The sequence below is a fragment of the Orbicella faveolata genome, unplaced genomic scaffold (assembly GCF_042242905.1).
Source record: "Orbicella faveolata isolate gen_17 unplaced genomic scaffold, um_ofav_v1 contig_25, whole genome shotgun sequence".
Classification (NCBI taxonomy): domain Eukaryota; kingdom Metazoa; phylum Cnidaria; class Anthozoa; order Scleractinia; family Merulinidae; genus Orbicella; species Orbicella faveolata.
Genome location: NW_028301553.1, coordinates 19788744 through 19807500, shown reverse-complemented (window position 1 = coordinate 19807500; position 18757 = coordinate 19788744). Strand labels below are relative to the sequence as shown.

At 39.1% G+C, this 18757-nt stretch overlaps 1 protein-coding gene across 2 annotated transcripts in view; it reads left to right on the top strand.

Moving 5' to 3' along the window:
* LOC110066539 (mitochondrial fission 1 protein-like) overlaps nucleotides 1-17537 on the top strand; it is a 19121-nt gene extending 1584 nt beyond the window's left edge. Inside the window, exons 2-5 of one of the 2 annotated variants that reach the window (XM_089293987.1) lie at nucleotides 2762-2894; nucleotides 9318-9388; nucleotides 13883-13988; nucleotides 15838-17537. In XM_089293987.1, coding sequence (XP_089150113.1) covers nucleotides 2762-2894; nucleotides 9318-9388; nucleotides 13883-13988; nucleotides 15838-15932 — 405 coding nt within the window. In that variant the 3' untranslated portion in view covers nucleotides 15933-17537. The remainder of the gene's footprint in view (nucleotides 1-2761; nucleotides 2895-9317; nucleotides 9389-13882; nucleotides 13989-15837) is intronic. The other variant, XM_020773768.2, reaches the window with a different exon arrangement.
* Nucleotides 17538-18757: the final 1220 nt, after the last annotated feature.

Here is an 18757-nt window from a genome sequence, read left to right as displayed (position 1 = left end):
TTACAAATATTGGTGATGAAATAAAATCGTCACTAAAACGTATATTTTTTTTCTGTTGGAATTTAATTGCGTTACACAATTTGACACGTTGTACCGATGGAGATAAATTATCTATCAAGTTTGTCGCGCGCTCAGATGACATTTTAATTTATGAGCTACAAAAATGAGAGCAATTTAGCCTACAATCTTCGACAGAATAAAAAGGAACAATTAACCCCCTTCCCCCCCAAAGCAATGATGAAGGCGCGAAGGAGCAAAAACGCACCATTTTGGCATCATTGAAATGGAGGGGGGGAGGGGGAGGGGTGGTCCAGGTGTTCCATTTACTATTTTGTCCAAGATTGTAGTGTATAGTATTTCCCTGAAGAATGTGAGAGTGATAACGTAATTTTCCTGGGAAAATCAGATTCTTGTAGCACGCGGTGAATAAATTTGCGAGTCACGCACAGTGGACCTTTGCGCCTTTATATGATAAGTACAGTAAAGCAAAGTAATGAAGTCACCTCATCATAATTTGCTCATATGCATTTGAAAAATAGAATATTGGTGACGACAAATTATACTAAAATCGTCACTAAAATGTATATTTCTATACTGTTGGAATTTCATTGCGTTACACAATTTGACACGTTGTACCAAATGAGATAAAGCAACTGTCAAGTTTGCCGCGCGCTCAGACGACATTTTAATTTATGCGCTACAAAAACGAAAGCAATTTAGCCTAGTGTATAGTCTTTCCTGAAGGAAAAAAAGGTTTTAGACCAGTGGGTCTTCGTTTTAGACCGGTTGTCTTCATTTTAGACCAGTGGGTCTTCGTTTTAGACCAGTGGGTCTTCGTTTTAGACCAGTGGGTCTTCGTTTTAGACCGGTGGGTCTTCGTTTTAGACCGGTGGGTCTTCGTTTTAGAGCAGTGGGTCTTCGTTTTAGACCGGTGGGTCTTCGTTTTAGACTGGTGGGTCTTCATTTTAGACCGGTGGGTCTTCGTTTTAGACCAGTGGGTCTTCGTTTTAGACCAGTGGGTCTTCGTTTTAGACCGGTGCGTCTTCGTTTTAGACCACAGGGTCTTAGGTCTTCGGTCTTCGTTTTCGACACATCCCTTCTCAGTGGCTGAAAAAGTGAAACTGCAAACATCAAACCTACCCATAAGAGTTTCTCCAGAGGGGAGGAACTCCCATGTGGAAAGGTCGGGGATTCTCGTCGTCTCGCTTAGGGGTGAAAGTTGCGGATTTTGGTCTCCCTTTGGGTGGTAAGGGCGAAAAGCACTATTTTTAGCCATCAAGGTAAATTTAAGGGTTAAACTTGCAGAAACAAAACACTCTCTCATGGCCGTTTCCAAGTGGTATCTTTTAGGAATCAAACAAAGTTCTCACCACACCGAGGTTGGTCTCCCTGAAGGCTGGTTTTCAATAGCGATGGAGTCCTAGACGGAGTTATAGTCAGAGGCAAAGAGTGATACAATCTGGTGAAAATCAAACCAACGGAGACAGAAGCAGAATACCATCTCCGCTTATGACTCAATTCCTGATCCTTTCACTGGATCATAAGAGACGGAGTTGTAAACGGTTCCGTTTAGCTTCTGACTCCGCTTACAATTCCGATTTTCAATTTTCACTCTGTCATTAGTGCTCTTGTGACTCTGACTCTGACTCCGTTGCTAGTGAAAACTGGCAGCCTTTAGGGGTTAAGCTCAAATTTGTCAACAAACTTCACCAACCATTTCACAAGTGGATCACCCTGGGATCCATATTCCGTATTGCCCTAAGAAAGGAGGTCTAGAAACGTAGGCATCTGGACATTTATGCTCTTTCCCTCCTCTTTGACATCCACATAGTCATCTAAGTGGCATGTGGTCCAGTACAGGGGTGGTAAGGGGTCACCAGTTTCAAAACTCGGGTACAAATTCAGGGAAGCTTGGTGATGACGACGAAGGTGATGTCAGTAATGATGACAAAGATGGTGATGATGAATTCCTTCATTGAGAACTTTTTCTCTCTCTTTATTCCTATTTATACACATCACATATCTTAAAAAAAAAAACTAACCAATATATAGCCTGTGTACATCCACCTTCTCCCCACAAAAAAGTTGGGGAGAGGGACGTCTGTGTAGCAGCATTGCTAATCATGTTCCACACTCCTGGTGGTTTTTCCTGGAATGTTTGGAAAGTACATTGATTGGTTGTTATACTAATTGGCACTAGTCACTGTCAGTGATAATTCTTAATTTGTGTTTCACAAGAAAACAATTATGTTACATTAGCCAATGAAAAGTGATGCTGTGTAACATTACCTTAATACAGGATGGAAAAGCATAGTGACAGTGGGTGTCAAATGTAACATGATAGGGCACCAGGTATTTAGAATTTGAAGATACTTGAAGCAAATATTTACATCCAAATTGAACTGGTTGGTACTGAACTGTGGTTGCTTAATATAAATATTTTTAACATTTTTAGGGCGTCACTCATTGCAATTCTGTGAGCCAGCTATCTGGTCTTAGCCTGTATTCCTGCACAATTAAGAGTTTTCCAAATTATGGCTGCATGAAAAGTGGGACAAGAGCAATTATTTAGAAGACGAAGCTGGGGTGTGTTCTCTTACATCATGCAGTGCACATTACTTTGTAGCCAATCATGTTATACTGTATGTTTAACACCCATGTGGGCCATGTTATTGCGCTACAACCATAGTCATAACTTATTGATGTTTTTAGTCTTTTTATTTGATTAATTATTTTCCCTTCCACCCTACATGTATTTTAGCGTTTTGAGGAACAGTATAATGCTGAACTTGAAAAAGGAAAGGTTTCTTCAGATACACAGTTTAATTATGCTTGGTGTTTAATCAGAAGTGATAACAAGGGTGACATTTTAAAAGGAGTGCTTCTTCTTCAAGGTACAGAGCAGAACTTCTATTATGCTAGCCTGTTGATAATGTTCTTGTTTTGCTATGTGTGTCATTCGGCAATTTTAGTTGATGTTACTTAAGGTCTTATTAGAGCTACAGCTTCACCAACATGTTTCGGGAAACTGTTCCAAGAAATAAACTTGTGGATAAAAGATAATCAACTCACAACAGAGTTCATTCTCAGAGCAGGTCATTTTAACTCTCTTTAGTCAAGGAGTATTGTGGTGATTTAATCTGACGTACTAATTTTCTCATAAATCAGAAACTGATGGTCAGGAATAGTACCAACCAAAATCCTCTTCCAGTATCTTGAGGTAATCGTTGGCATAGTAGGTGATGAGTTCTCAAGTGAGAAAGAACACACTTCTATCTGCAAGTGTCTTTCTTGGAATTGTTTCAAGAAACATGTTGGAAAAGCTGAAATTGATACAACCCTCCATATAGATGATAATGAACAGTTTACTAATTGCAATGATCCATCAACTGCCATCTTCTTACTCCAGCTCCCCTATCTTGGTGGCAAGTGTGACAGCCTTGTTGTCATGACCACAGGAAGCTTGGTAATCATTTAAACATGATGTCAAATACAAAATGGTTGTTTATGTTAGGTATTTTTGGTCAAAAGTGAACTTTGTTGAAAACACTCAAAATTTTGCATGCAGTTTAGTTTAGTTGTGTTAAACAATGTCCCGTATTTTTTTTTTTCACTGCAGTTTGCTTGAGGTATAATGTAGGCAAAGAACTTGTATTTGTTGTCTTGTTAGTGTGGAACTGCAAAGATGTTTTATTTTTTCACTTAAGAAACAGTAAAATGTTGCTTTCATGTCAACATGCGACCACAGAGATGTTGATTTAACTTAACAAACAGTAAAATGTTGCTTTCATGTTCCGGGGGTGAGCACAAAGATGTTGATTTCATTTAAAAGCAGCAAAATGTTGATTTCACGTCAACGCGACAGTTAAAAAAAATGTTGATTAGATAAATAGATGAGATAGATAGATGAGATAGATAGCTTTATTATGTAAAATCATTGCAACCTTCGAAGCCGCTGAATTGTGACATACTTTACATAAGATAAAACCTGAAAATATAATATAATATGATAAGATATTGAAACTATTTATAATCAAAAACTATGCTTCATGATTAAAGTGTCTCTAAACCTGTAAGTCTTACAAATGGGCAGTGCGAAGTATCCCCGGTTTTGTGTGCAGTAAGTGGATTTGTTACATGGCGGCAGCAGTTCATGAAGCGTGCGGCTTCGGTCCACCATAATTTGATCAAATAAAGCTTCACTCAGCACCTGTCTCCTCTTGTACAGTGAAGCAATGCTTGTAGCTACAAGAGCCACAGTGTAGGATAAGTCAGGATATAATATGTGCAGCACACGCTTTTTCAGTCTATTCATATTGTTAGACAGGTATTGCAGCAAAGCACTATAGAAAACTGGGCATGCATACTCTAAAATAGAACAGTAGCATATCATTCGGTGGGAACTTAGCGCACTTAAGCTGTTTTAGGAAATACAGGCTTGTTACAGCCTTTTTGAAAATAGATTCAACATGCACATTCTACTTGAAATTATCTGAAATTACAACCCCCAATAGCTTTGCGGAGGAGACAACTTTGATTTGCTTATCATTAGTAGTAATAGGATCTACAGTGCTACCTAAACTAGAAAAGGAAATTCTCAGGTCTTTACACTTTGACTCATTTAGCTGAAATCCGTCAGCTTCAGACTGCGGAGCATCCACAAAACGTCCACAGAGTGTGATCGCAACGTGTGCTGGGAAGGATCTCTTCACCTCACGTACGGGAAAACATGGCAGTCGATGCAAGACATATTTTATCACTCTAAAATCAGTTCTGTCTTTCCAAATTTTGATTCCGGCAACGCTTGACAAATGGGCCATAACTCATGAGAGGGTTTTTTTTCTTGGAAGAAGTGCTCTTGGACTTTGCTGCCTGGATCAACCTCAAACCAAAGACTGATAACTCGATCATATTTGCGTTTGGAAATCCAAGAACAGGCTTTGCTGCTTCAAAACATGTTTATTGAGGCTCTGTGTTACCTCTCAACCATCAGGCAGGCATGCAGGGTACTTCAAGGTTACTTCAAACCTTCATGGGGCTACTTTTTCCAACTTTTCTTTTTTCCAACCAAATTAAAGTTCATTATTCAAGGTAACATTTTCCAAAAAATGAAAATAAAATATTAAAACGTGCACGAGTTATTGGAAAAAAGAGGTTTTTTAATAAAAGTTAATAAACCGTCAAGGTGTCATAATCCCCAAAAGGCATGGACTCCTCAGCAACCTTTTTGCGGCAAACAGCTTAATCCAGAGATCCTATATCAAATACTTTCAATTTGAGATTTCATGTCCGTCAAGAGTGCCTTTTTGTAATCACGCTTCAGCAATTGCTCCTCAGTTTCTTTTTGTTTTGTTGCACATCGCTTTTCTCCGGCCGTTTTGCCCTTTATGGTTGACCACTGGCCTAAAACATATGCATAAAACCTAAAACATGACTGTAACACTATCGCTGTACCGCGAAGCTCAACTTTCCTTACTGTGAATGCTAGGGGTTCTGTTATTTCATTGGCTGGCGGCATTTTGAGTTGACACATCCCTCTGAGAAGGCGTGACTTGTTTATAAATCTTTAGAAGGCGAAAACTTGCACTCGTTTTTCGAGAGAATCCCTCCTCTTTAAATGAATTAATAGGGTATGTAGAATAGACGGTTTTCCTTGAAATTTGGCCAGAACATTGACTGATAGATACGGAACAAAAACATGTTGGTGAATTCTTTTATTTCAAATACTTTTCTCGTGGCGGTCTCTAACACAACACGTTACGCGAATTTTTTGATAGTGGAACTTGACAGATCTGGAAAAAGGTAACCAATAGAAATGAAAGAGAATGTTGACACGCTTTGAGGGATTGATGCGTTGTGATTAAAGGCTGGTTTCCATATGATCGCAGACGATCGCAAAGAGAGTTGTTTCCATACAATCGCAGATGATCGCAAGCGATCGCAGAGCCGACTGTTGCATACATTTCGGACAGCGGAACTGTCAAAATTACACGCGCGTTGTGCTGGCGGGAAAATCGCAGCAAACAATATGGTGGACGTCGAGGAGGAAATTTTGCTGCAAGCAAATTTATTTCTTCTTTTAGTCAACCTATTTTGAAATTCCTTTGGCACTGCATCTCGGCCCGATCCAGAAGGTAGCGTTTTTAATCGCTTCAGGCGACCATACGCAGTTCTTATGTTGCGGAATTTGACCTCCGCCTCAGGTGCCGATAAATTAAATTTCTCCCCGATTTTTTCCGAGCAGTTAGCCTTTTTGTTTTTGTCTTTGAAAACTTTACTGTTTCAGTGGTAAACGCACTGATATTGCGCAACTTCTTCCATAAATTTCTCGTTACTGACTTTACCGTGTTCAACGCCAGCCATGTTTACAACAAATAAGCGGTTGCTTTGTTGCAAAGAAGCATTGAATCATGGATCAGAATTCAAAATATTATGGGACCGTGACTATTTTGATTGTTCTTTGAATCCAGAACTATGTAAATTTTTGTTAACTATGGTGTGCAAAGAAATTCCTGTTCAAAAACCTGGGGCAAGTGAATTTTCTAGTCCGGCTTGTGGTTGCCTGGTGGGTAAGTAAAGTTTGTTGGAAAATTTTTTGAGGAAACTCAAATTTTAGAAATGTTGTAAGAGGTGAATGTTTTGGGGGCTAGAGAGAATAACTTTCAGGCTAGTAAATTCTAGTTAGAGGTCCCGAAGTTATTTTTCTTTGCAACCTGACTGACATATCTTTCCACAAATAATGGTCAAATTATCAAACTGCTGAGTCAGTATTCTCCAGAAATGCTGGCAGCCAGTGTTTTGACCGGCTACTCACGTTTGAAGTGCCAGCTACTTTTGTTAGACAAAACCACAGAAAATGATTCCTCTGTTTCTGTAAGACAATTTCGAAATAGCTTGAATTTGCACTTAAAATCTCAAGTTCCAAAAACAGTAAGTGAACATGTTATTATTTCTGAAGGAAATGATAAACCATAAGTATCTAGTGTTGTAGACAGATAACAATGTAAAATGTTCCTTAGTTACTCAAAGACAGAAATGTAGCATTGTTATAAGTGCATTGGCCGAAAGCTGTCAATTTAGACCACAACTTTTGCCACGATACGGTTCCAATTTTGTCCACGTATTTTGTAAATTCAATTGTGCGAGTTTGTCTCTCAAGGAGCATGTGGTGTGAACAACTTGACTGACCCAAAGAGAAAATTTTCATGAAATCAGGAATGTCAAAGTGAAAATCTGTGGAAAGTAAAAAAGAATGTAAAGAGAGGAAAAATAACAAGCTTCTTTGTTTCGAAGGAACTTATAGAAATTGGTATAGAGTTTATAATAGGTTTTTAGTTTACATACATCACCATGTGATCGCCGACCGATCTAGCTGTTCAATCACGCGATGTTATATTTGCTGGTGATTCTCAAGTCTATGGCAACTCTAATAGTTTTAAGAAGGCATCATTCTCATAAAGAGAAGGAAGATTTTCATGAGGTTACATTTCACTGCTAATTGCTAAAGGTCAGGTCACGGCAGCCATGTTGAAAGTCTAACCGAGTCTCTTTGCATCTGTTTCTGCATGTCTTGGAATGAAAATAAAAAGGCATGAAAATAGAAGACTTCAATTTTGTTAATTGACGTATTGAGCTGAAAATTGGTTTTAAGTTTTAAGTCAATGTTGTATAGTACAAGTAATGATAATGATTGTGCAATTATTGTGCAACAAACTTTGTATTAACTGTAACTGTATTAGAAAACTGACCACAAATGACACATCTTTTCTTGTGTCAGTTGCCCCCAAAATGTGTCAAACTGCATCTACAACCACATAATTTTTTAAAATTCTCCATTCAAGCATGCTCCTGTACCCCCTACAAGCTCACATCCTTGGGACACTCGATTTGCAAGCGCTGGCTACTTTAAATATTTAGCTGACCACTTAAAAATCTGTGGAGAACACTGCTGAGTTCCACTGATTACTCTGACATGCAAATTTAAAATATGAGCCAGCTTTGTTGCATTGTTTGTGCATCATCTTGGTCTAATCTAGATATTGGATTTATGATGCTCCTCTTTAGACTTGTCTTTATTGTGCTACAGGCAACTAGACCAAGGAGCCAGTTAAGGAAAAAATCAAAGACAAAATTATTGATACATGTACATTTAACTTACTATAGATAAGTGTAACAGTGCTGAATGCCAAAGACAAAGTCTCCAAGGATATCTCATTTAAAAATACTGAGCCTGTTATTCAGCAATTCTACTCCTAAAATCTACCAAAATATCATTTTGAGGGTGTGCCTTAAATTCATATTCACAGTACCTAAAACAGTAAATTATTTGACTTTTTCATTTTTCAGCACCGTGACAGTATCCAAAAGGGTACTGTATGTGTGCGTGTGTGTCTAAGTAATACATATAAAAATTGTTGTAAAGTACAGGAGCGAATAAAGTTGTTGTTGTTGTACCATGACGGCTTTAACAATTTCAACAGCTGCAATTTTAGATTCTAAGCGATACCAATTAGGGGTGGTGAATGGTAAATGCGAGACTTTGCGAGATGGCAAGACAAGCGCTTTTCTTTGCGAGCCCGAGAGATATTGACTTTTTAGATTGTGAGACCGGGACTTCAAAGTGTTTTGAGTGCGACCATGAGGGGCTCAGAAATTTGAGTCCCAGATTTAGTTGAGAGCTATAAGAATGAGTGAGAATGTAAATACTTGTGCCTTTACACATTTCCACAGGGGACAACAGATAAGTTCTTCGACTTCGTGGGTTTCATCATGATCTATCGTGGGTTGTGTGTCATGTATGTGGCTTCTTGATTCCCCTTTTAACCTTTTAGCCAGCCTTTGCGAACATGCTGAAACTGGAAATTCGACTATAGCACACTACGTTAGGACATCCTAGCACAAAATAACTGTTTTTTGGTGCCAAAATGACGTTGCGGTAAGTTTTGTAGCTTTTTGTGGAATTCAGACAATTTGGCAGAAGTTAGGATTAACTTTTTCTCAGAAATTTGAAAGTTGCTTTAATGAAATTCAATATCAAGTGACGAGAAGACGTCATTTATTAAAACAAACAAACGAATCGGAACTTCGAAACCCTTAACCTTGCAAAAAGTCGAGACTCCAAGAGAGCTTCGTATAAAAATCGAGACTGCGAGACGCACATAACCGCTAAAAAAACGAGACTGCGAGACCCGTGAAATTCGACTAAAATTTTGCGAGACCCAGAGTTTTTGAAGGACCATTCGCCACCCCTCCAATTCATACCAAAGTTTCTACCATTTTTAATTCCTGTCTGTTTTCCCATCTTTTGACATCTAAAGGGCTTTGTCATAGTGGAACAGATCAAAGAGACTACCTGTATTTTATTGCAGAGGGATATTTCAAATTAAATGTGAGTTGAAAAAAGTAATTCTATTAATATTTAGTAGAATTCTACTAGTATACTAATGCAAATACTGCAATCTGATTGGCTAAGCTACTCGTATACTATCAGCCGTTAGAGTGCAGTAGCTGTCGATCGTCCACGAAATGCAACTTTTTTATCATTTTTCCGAAGTTTTGGAAGAAAGTTTAGATGTAAATAGATAATTAAATTCCTGAAACAACTGAAAAAAGGAAATTGATGGTTTAACTTGAAATTCTTGAAAAATCGGGTGTGTGCGCGTAAACAACAGCAAAATTACCAAGGACAATTCAATACGTGCCATTTTATTTAAAACCTGAAGTTCAATAATGCGGAGAAAAATAATTGGAAACCGTTATTTGCATTAATTTCAGTTAGAATTATACTAAAACAATTAGATTATTCGCTCTCGATTTCTATGATTTGGCCTTTGGCCTCATCAACTATCACCTCATAGAAATCCCGAGCTCATAATCTAATTGTTAATTATAGGTTAGTCAGAGTATTCTGTTGAGGATTTAGAACCTGACAGAAATTTCAACCGTCAAGGTGTGATTGAGTAATTTTATTAATATGTCAGCACTATAGTATGCTGCATTGGTCATTACCTTACCCAATCAGTTGTCATGCATGTTTCTACTGTCCTGATATCCTGTGATATCATGCCACTGACCTAATAAGGATGTGATATTACAGTCACTTTCAAGAAAAGTAATTTTTCTTTCTCTGTATGTAAGAATCTTGACCTTGGTCATTAATACAGATTATTATATGGCTTTGGCTTGTGACCGATATAACGCACGTTCTGATTGGCTAAGAGCGAGATCTGAGCGGTCATTATGCAGCCGTAATGTCCACAAGCCGATTACGGATTATGCAAATTAGGAAGAGCCCGGCTCTGAAAATTCAGAGGTGAAAGCTGATTAAAAACAGTAAGAGAAAGTAAATTTAATTCCGATTAGCTGAAAGTTTGGAGATTTTTCGTTAATAAAATTTATATAGAGGTCAGTAACCTTTGCGGGCACTAGTGAAAAACAATCAAAGTTTGACGAGTCTTAAGTAAAGCTGAAATCGCTAAGTGAAAAACACCATCGGCAGATCTGTCATGCACCCTGAGCAGAACACCACGAAGAAACTTATAGGTTATCATCTTAGTCATGACAATTACCGAAATATTGAACTCCGTCACAGTTCTCATCAAATAGATTCCCTCACTGTAACACAAGGAAGTGTAAATGAGCTTCCAGGATCGTCAGATGTAAACATTTACTCTGGCGGTTTCTGTCGACAGCAGTGTTTCTGATAACTGCAGGAAGTTTTAGACGTTCACAAGGCTTGAAAAGTTCATCCATAAATTCCAGAATGAAGAAGGCGAAGATATGTTGTCAAAAGCAAATGTGAAGATCGAATTATTCTGAGCAGTGCATTCTGAAGCATTAGTATTTTCTTTCACTGAAAGACCGTTGGTTTGGACTATTTTGAAGCACTTTCTGTCTTTTTTATATGCGTTGACGTTGCGCCTCAAAAGTCGGAAAAACTCCCCCATCAAGTTGTGGCACCATGATACCAAAATATCTTTTTGAGGCTGTGACAATCATTTTTCCCATAAAGAAATGTATGTTTTTGTAATGGAATACGTAATACAGTGGTGAAGTTCACTGACTGTGTAGTTTTGAATGAATCGGTAAACGCGCGCATCGCCGGGTAACCCGAAAACACTGACCCCGGTCCGCAGACCCCCACTACGGACCGGGCCCGCAGACTACCTATGGACCGGTCCATGGACTACCCCTACGGGCCACCCCATAAAAGAGAATAAAAATAAGAAACAAGTATTTCACTTATGGGTGGTCTAATTGCTGGTTTTCACATGATGTCACTAAAATTTGAACTACAAAACTATTGATCTTCCTGAGATTTTACTTAAATAAAGCTTTAAAGTCAATCGTTAAAGCGCAGTTAATGGAGCGTGACGCTATTTACGTACAGTCACTAGCTTACTGTTGTTAAACGTAATGCAATAGAATTGTTACACATTAGAACATTATAGAAGTCTTTCTTGTCTAGTTTAAACAATATTCACAATAGCCTCTCACGTATACATGTTGGAACAATGTCTGGTTTAACTATATCATGCTTTTGTATGGCTAGTCTTTTAAATAGCCCCATTCTTGTTTTGTTCAAGGCCGCATGGACTCTGTACGTTTCATGGTACACGATTTTATATTGGTTTAAACCTAGACATCAGTCTACCTATAAAAGAGGCTTAGCTTGGACTTTAACATCATTCGCTCGTTATATCACTACTGTAACTTTTAGTTAGCCCTCGAAATTGTAACTCCCACCCTTCCCTCCCTTTGGAGGTTTATTGTCGTTGTTCATTAATATAAATAATAAACTGGGGTTCACCTCTCGTGCCACGCTATCGGTTAAGTCTTGCAGCGACTTCCCCAAGCTTCGCTTTCGCTAATTTAGTGGCGCTATTTAACGCTCTTTTATGCCTCTTCTTGTCCGATCCAGCACGTGCCGGCGGAGTCGGCTCGTAGTGCTGGGGAGATAGGTAAGGCTTGAGAACTGTCTACTATCTAGCACGATGCTGACTGGAGGTCAGCTCGTAGTGCCATTTAGAGTTACGCTACTAGGACGCGCAAGCTTTTGGCCTCACTGACTTGTCCGATCCAGTGCAGAATTAACCGCTGGGGAGATAAGTTTGGCATTTGGTTACGCAATGGAAGTTCGTCTGTCATGCCGATTGTGGAGCGGTGTTCCCCCCTTTACGCCATAGAATGCGCGTTTATTGCTTGTGTTTGTCGGGATAATTAAAGCATTACTCCCTAGGAACCGCAACATTAATGATGTATAAGAGCAGCTGAAAACTAATATTCATACAAATATTCGCTCCGAATGGGTTCTTGGTTTTGTGATACACTATGCTTGAAGTTCTAAGCTTTTGCGTGACGCGGCATTTACATGACGACCTAGAGAGCTGTCATGATGGTTAAAAAAAGTGACTTATTTCGGGGAACTTGGCTATCTGAACAGTTCATGTCTTAGAAAAAGTATTATTTAATGTTTTAGAGTTCCTCGAGGGATAAATTCAAGCTTTTGTAGCAATACTCAGTGACAGATGTTTCTGTTGGTTTCCGGCCGGTGGGCACCAGCATGGCGTCTCCATACAAATCTCTATAAATTTGGGTAAAAAATTTCTCCGCATATCTCGCATAAGAAAAATTCCTGTGACCAGAATTTTGGCGAGAGTCTTTGCATATTTACCTTCTTTCAATTCTCAGATTCTGGACTTAATCTATTGACCGGTTTTGATTTTGATTTTAATCTATTTTGAATTGCACAACACTGAAAACCAGTGATAGATTACTCGTGTCAGCAAAATTTCCAACGTTACAGTGTGCAAATGTAACATTCTTGGGTTCAGGCTCAGGGGCAAGTTATATCACTGAAACATTGCCATTTCCTTTGCTGTAGCCATACAGTATATGAAAGACCGGGAAGCCTCTGGGAAGCCTCGAAATTTGTGCGCTTTCCCCTCTACCATTTTGTTCAGCCCATTCTTGCGTGGATTCGTGAACTCAGGCTTCATAATTTGCTCAAAGGAATTACAGATACAAACAAGCTTAAACAACCTTAAACCACACCTCCCATAGCCCGATTGAGCCACGAATGAAAGTTAACAACTTTCCTTCTTTTTGTCATCGGCATCTCCTTACGCTGAAAACAACTTTTAGGCATTTTTTTAAAATTGTTTTTGGGGGAGGGGAGGGGCGTTTTAATTACATTTGCACGGTATAACACTCAAAATTTTGCCGATATGAGTAATCTATTAGACAACCCATTAGTGAAATATTTATTCCTTCTTTTTATTCTATTTTGGGGGGTGGCCCAGTGGAGAGGGTCCGTAGGGGTAGTCCGTAGACTGGTCCATAAGTAGTCCACAGACCCGGTCCATAGTGCGGGTCCGTGGACCGGGGGTTAGTGTTTTTGGTTTACTCCGCATCGCCAGGCGTAAATTGATGACTTCCGCTCGAATAATTTTTTTCTTTTCTTTTATGAGCCATACAATAAACAACTTAATAATCTTGACCGTTCGGTTGTTACGGGAAAATCTCAAACCTCGGCCTACTGTATTGACCTCGCTCTTGCTTGGTCAATACAGCAAGGCCTCAGTTTGCGATTTTCCCGTAACGACCTCGCTCATGGTTAATAAGTAGTTACTAATGGACCTTGTTCAAGATTCTCCCATAAAGACCCTCTTGGTTAAGAACTAGGTTTAAGAACTAGGTTTCTATTATGTCAGATATGACTTGTCACTTTTACAAGCACAAATCAAAAGGCTAATGTAATGTATTAGAGCGCAAAGGAGAGAAAGAGCTAAGTTGACCAGAAAGAGGATTTTTTGCCATGTTCCTTACTGCAGTACATGTCCAACATGTTCATGTTAAATAAATGTTTCTTAACGTCAAACAGGAATACAAGTCAGCTATCAAATACACAAACAGACTGCTGCAAATAGAACCTCAAAACCGTCAAGGAATAGAACTGCAAGAGAAGATTACTACAAAAATGAAGAAAGGTTAGTCGAATTGTATAGCCCATTCTATAGAAAAAAAGTAGCCTTGAGAGATCTTTATCTCCCTGCCATGCAAATGATGTTTACGAGGCTTAACAGTAGCCAAGGTGTAGATATCAACAAAGCAAATAGTAGGTATCTGGACGCAGGCTAGCAGATTATAAGCTCATAATTATGTGAATGGAGAAAAGTTTTTCCATGACCGGGAACAACAGGGCTTGCGCTTGTTCAGTGGCTCCCAGTGGTCACCCTACTTGAACAAGTAAGTGTTCTCTGCACAAATGTCACCCTACTTGTACAACATACTGCCCTTTTCAGAAAGATCATATTACATGAAAAACATAGTGTTCCTGTCACAAGGGTCACATTATACATGAAAAACATAGTGTTCTTGTCACAAGGGTCACATTATACATGAAAAACATAGTGTCCCTGTCACAAGGGTCACAATATACATGAACAACATAGTGTCCCTGTCACAAGGGTCACATTATACATGAACAACATAGTGTCCCTGTCACAAGGGTCACATTATACATGAACAACATAGTGTCCCTGTCACAAGGGTCACATTATACATGAACAACATAGTGTCCCTGTCACAAGGATCACATTATACATGAACAACATAGTGTCCCTGTCACAAGGATCACATTATACATGAACAACATAGTGTCCCTGTCACAAGGGTCACATTATACATGAACAACATAGTGTCCCTGTCACAAGGGTCACATTATACATGAACAACATAGTGTCCCTGTCACAAGGGTCACATTATACATGAACAACATAGTGTCCCTGTCACAAGGGTCACATTATACATGAACAACATAGTGTCCCTGTCACAAGGGTCACATTATACATGAACAACAGTGTCCCTGTCACAAGGGTCACATTATACATGAACAACATAGTGTCCCTGTCACAAGGGTCGCATTATACATGAACAACATAGTGTCCCTGTCACAAGGGTCACATTATACATGAACAACATAGTGTCCCTGTCACAAGGGTCACATTATACATGAACAACATAGTGTCCCTGTCACAAGGGTCACATTATACATGAACAACATAGTGTCCCTGTCACAAGGATCACATTATACATGAACAACATGGTGTCCCTGTCACAAGGGTCACATTATACATGAACAACATAGTGTCCCTGTCACAAGGGTCACATTATACATGAACAACATAATGTCCCTGTCACAAGGGTCACATTATACATGAACAACATAGTGTCCCTGTCACAAGGGTCGCATTATACATGAACAACATAGTGTCCTTGTCACAAGGGTCACATTACATGAACAACATAGTGTTCCTTTCACGAGTGGCACATTGTATGAACAACGACCTCTCTCGTAAGAGCCCATAAGCCATCATCTCCAGTTCCATCCACTATTGTGAATGCCCTTTCACTTGTTACTCAAACTTGGCAATTGAAAGGTCTCGCAAAAGACCATTCTGGGACCGACAGTAACCGCCCTTGGGTATTACCGACTGGTCTTTTCCTTTATAAGCGACTTCTTAAAAATTCTGATTTGCTTTAGTTAGCAATTTATTAATCACATTTACCGTAATAATCACTGTATTTTATACTACTGGGGAAAGAGACTGAGCTAGTAAGCTTTACGCCAAAAGGTCTGGTATACGACCGAAGCGGGTGGTAGCTTATGAGAGGTCATTCTTCTGAAATGAAGAGCCAGGAGGGTTCTTACAGAGCTTCGACTGTATCATCAATGTTTAGTTGAACATCAACATTTGTGTGTATTCCTGTAAATAGAAATATTCTATTGAATACTGTTAGACTTACCTTTATCTCTTGACCTTGTACTCTGTACAGATGGCTTAATTGGACTTGGTATTCTGGGTGGTACAGCTCTCATTGTGGGTGGAGCAGCAGCCTTGGTTGGACTTGCATTTGCCAGTCGCAAGTGAACATTATGCTCAAAGAAGACAACGGATAATGTGTAGGATACGACTAGACATCACTGTACTAAAATAGAGACTAAAAATAGTTAAGCTTGGTTGCACCGTAGAAATTTGATGATCATTAACTGACCGTTCAACTAACCATAGTGGTTCAAACCTGTACCTCACACAATTTACTGTTTTTTAAGGTGGCTCAAAACAGTTTCCAACACTTAGATTTGGATGGGTCGTTATAACCACTCTTTATCACTTGATGCTACAATCATGGTATCAAAAAACTCCCCAAGCATTGGTGAACACGTTGTCATCATTTTCATGACACAACAGGTTACCATAGCAACAGTATGACCTCCTAAAGACACCCTTAATTACAGCTTTACGGGCTTATAATTCAAAAACGGCACAGTGAAATTTTTTTATATTACCAACTTTGCATAAGCATGATGAGACGCAACTTTTGGCAAAGTTTTAAAAAATTCTGTACATGTGGTTCAGAGCCACCTTAAAGTTTTGAAAAGTTAAGGTGGCTCTGAACCCCACGTACAGAATTTTTTTAAAGTTTGCCGAAAAATGTGTCTTATCATATCTATCAAAAGTTGATAATATAAAAAAAATTTCACCGTGCCGTTTTTGAATTATAAGCCCCTAAAGCTGTAATTAAGGGTGTTTTTAGGAGGTCATACTGTTGCTATGGTAACTTATTGTGTCACGAAGATGATACCAACATGACTGGGCAGTTTTTTGATACCATGATTGTAGCATCAAGTGATAAAGATTGGTTATAACGACACATCCAAATCTAAGGGTTGGAAACTGTTTTGAGCCACCTTAAGTGGCTGTTTATTCAGATTACTTATTTGAGCTAATTCCTTTAGTGACTTTTACCGCCATCTTGAACAGAAGAAATTAGTTAATGTTTCCTCCCGAAGTTCCTTAAATTCGACAAAAGAACTGCATTCGTGTGCAGTGTATGATGTAGAGTTTACTTTGTACTGAAAGTGTTTACAAAACCCCGGCAGTCAATTTCAAGTCATACCAGAATGTCGGAAAATGCGGCGGGCAACCTGATAGTCGAAATTATAAATACTGCATTAGATTTTGGTTTTTCTTAGTCTCCAGTACATGAAGGGAGAAAAGATGATAATAAAAGTAAGATTTAATTTATTTTAAACGTCACGGTGCAGCCTAATGCAGTACTTCAGTTAGTTGTCTTCATGTGGCTACCGGAAAATGAAAATGACTTGAACTGGAGACACGGAGATCATCTTGGTAATTATCTACGGTATTGTTTTGAAAGCAAGTTTTGTGTTGAATTTTAGTTAAAGCCGTTCAGTTCAAATTTGAGGGCCCTGAAAAGGGGGGAGGGGGGGGGGGGGAGCAATCCCATTTGCCAGCCCATATTTTTTTGCAAATCGCTCAAATCCTATTCCCACAAGCAGAATTCAGAAAAAATTCCAGTGTTATACATACCAGCTCTTTTCTCTTCGCATCCGCAAAATGAAGGCTTCTAAATACGACCCAACAAAGACCCAAAAATTCACGAGGATTCGCGAAGATGTTCTGAAGACGATAGGATCCTTTTAGACTGTAATAAAACATACAAGTAGGCAAGTTATAGAGATTACTTATGCTACAAGTTTCTGCCACTTGGTCGGACGGATCATGTTCAGTGCTGTTTCAAGAGCGGTCTACCTCTTCTTCAGAGTCGTTGTCATTCACTCACACTTAAGAACGTTCGCGCGAAAATTTTCCAACGTTGATTTTTTTCTGAGACTTTTACCACTGTAAGATGATAAGTCAGTTATGTCAGAAATGTAAAAAAAAATGGGGGGTCACCGACTTCGTTTTGGAGATAACATCCCCGGAAGAACACCCTAAATCTAAAATAATCGGGCGTCGTTAGCGAATAAGGCCACAGTGTCTGTAAGCCCCAAAATATTGCAATTAGAACTTTGAGATAAAGTGTTCTCTACTAAATATTGTTTGAGTGGACCTATTAAGTGAATTTAGTCAACTGGCGAGGTTCGTTAAAGACCAAGTTCGCATTTAGCGACCATAGTTTCACGCTCCTTGCAGCCGCAAGATGGCAGGATTCGATGTATCGTGGACAGAAATCTTTAAATTTTTTTAACTTCCCACATTGATTTTTTGTTCATTTTGGACAATGTGGAGATAATTGGAAATAAAATCTGTTTCTGGAAAGAAAAATAGGGGTCACCGAACGTTCGAGATCGTTAAATCCAGGCAAAGCTATAGCAATGGCCATCTGCCCTATCATTGTTCTTAGCACGCGCGCTCATGCATGGCGTGGCGTGTGAATTTGCATACGCAGTAAGGATGGGCAGAAGTAATTAGCGCGAACGTCCTTAAGCTGTCCACCTCTTCATCAGGAGACGCTGATGGTAAATTGGCATTCTCATTTGAATTAGCTGGCTCATTCATCTTCGCTTGGAACTCTGTACGCTTTAGAGTGAACTCAAATTGACTCGTTTCAAGAGCATTTCAGCTCTATATAAGTTCAGAGGCAAAGTGCCTGTCCTGCTCATTCTACTATCCTGTTTTACATTTCGTTGTCGGACGGATTTATCATGCATCTTAGCCCACGCCCCCATCTCAGCTTGCTCGTTTCTGGTTATCTCCTGTGAGGTTGGCTCTGAAATTGTGAGGCAAAGAAACTGTATGTGATGTTGGCAGTTTGTAATATGAATTTGGATGTGTGTAGTTCGCTGCTGTCCACTTAGAAGCTCATTTCACAGCTTCTTCAACTGATGTTCCAAACATCATTGCATATTCACACAATGTAAAAGTGTCTCTTAAAAGTGTTATGGCAT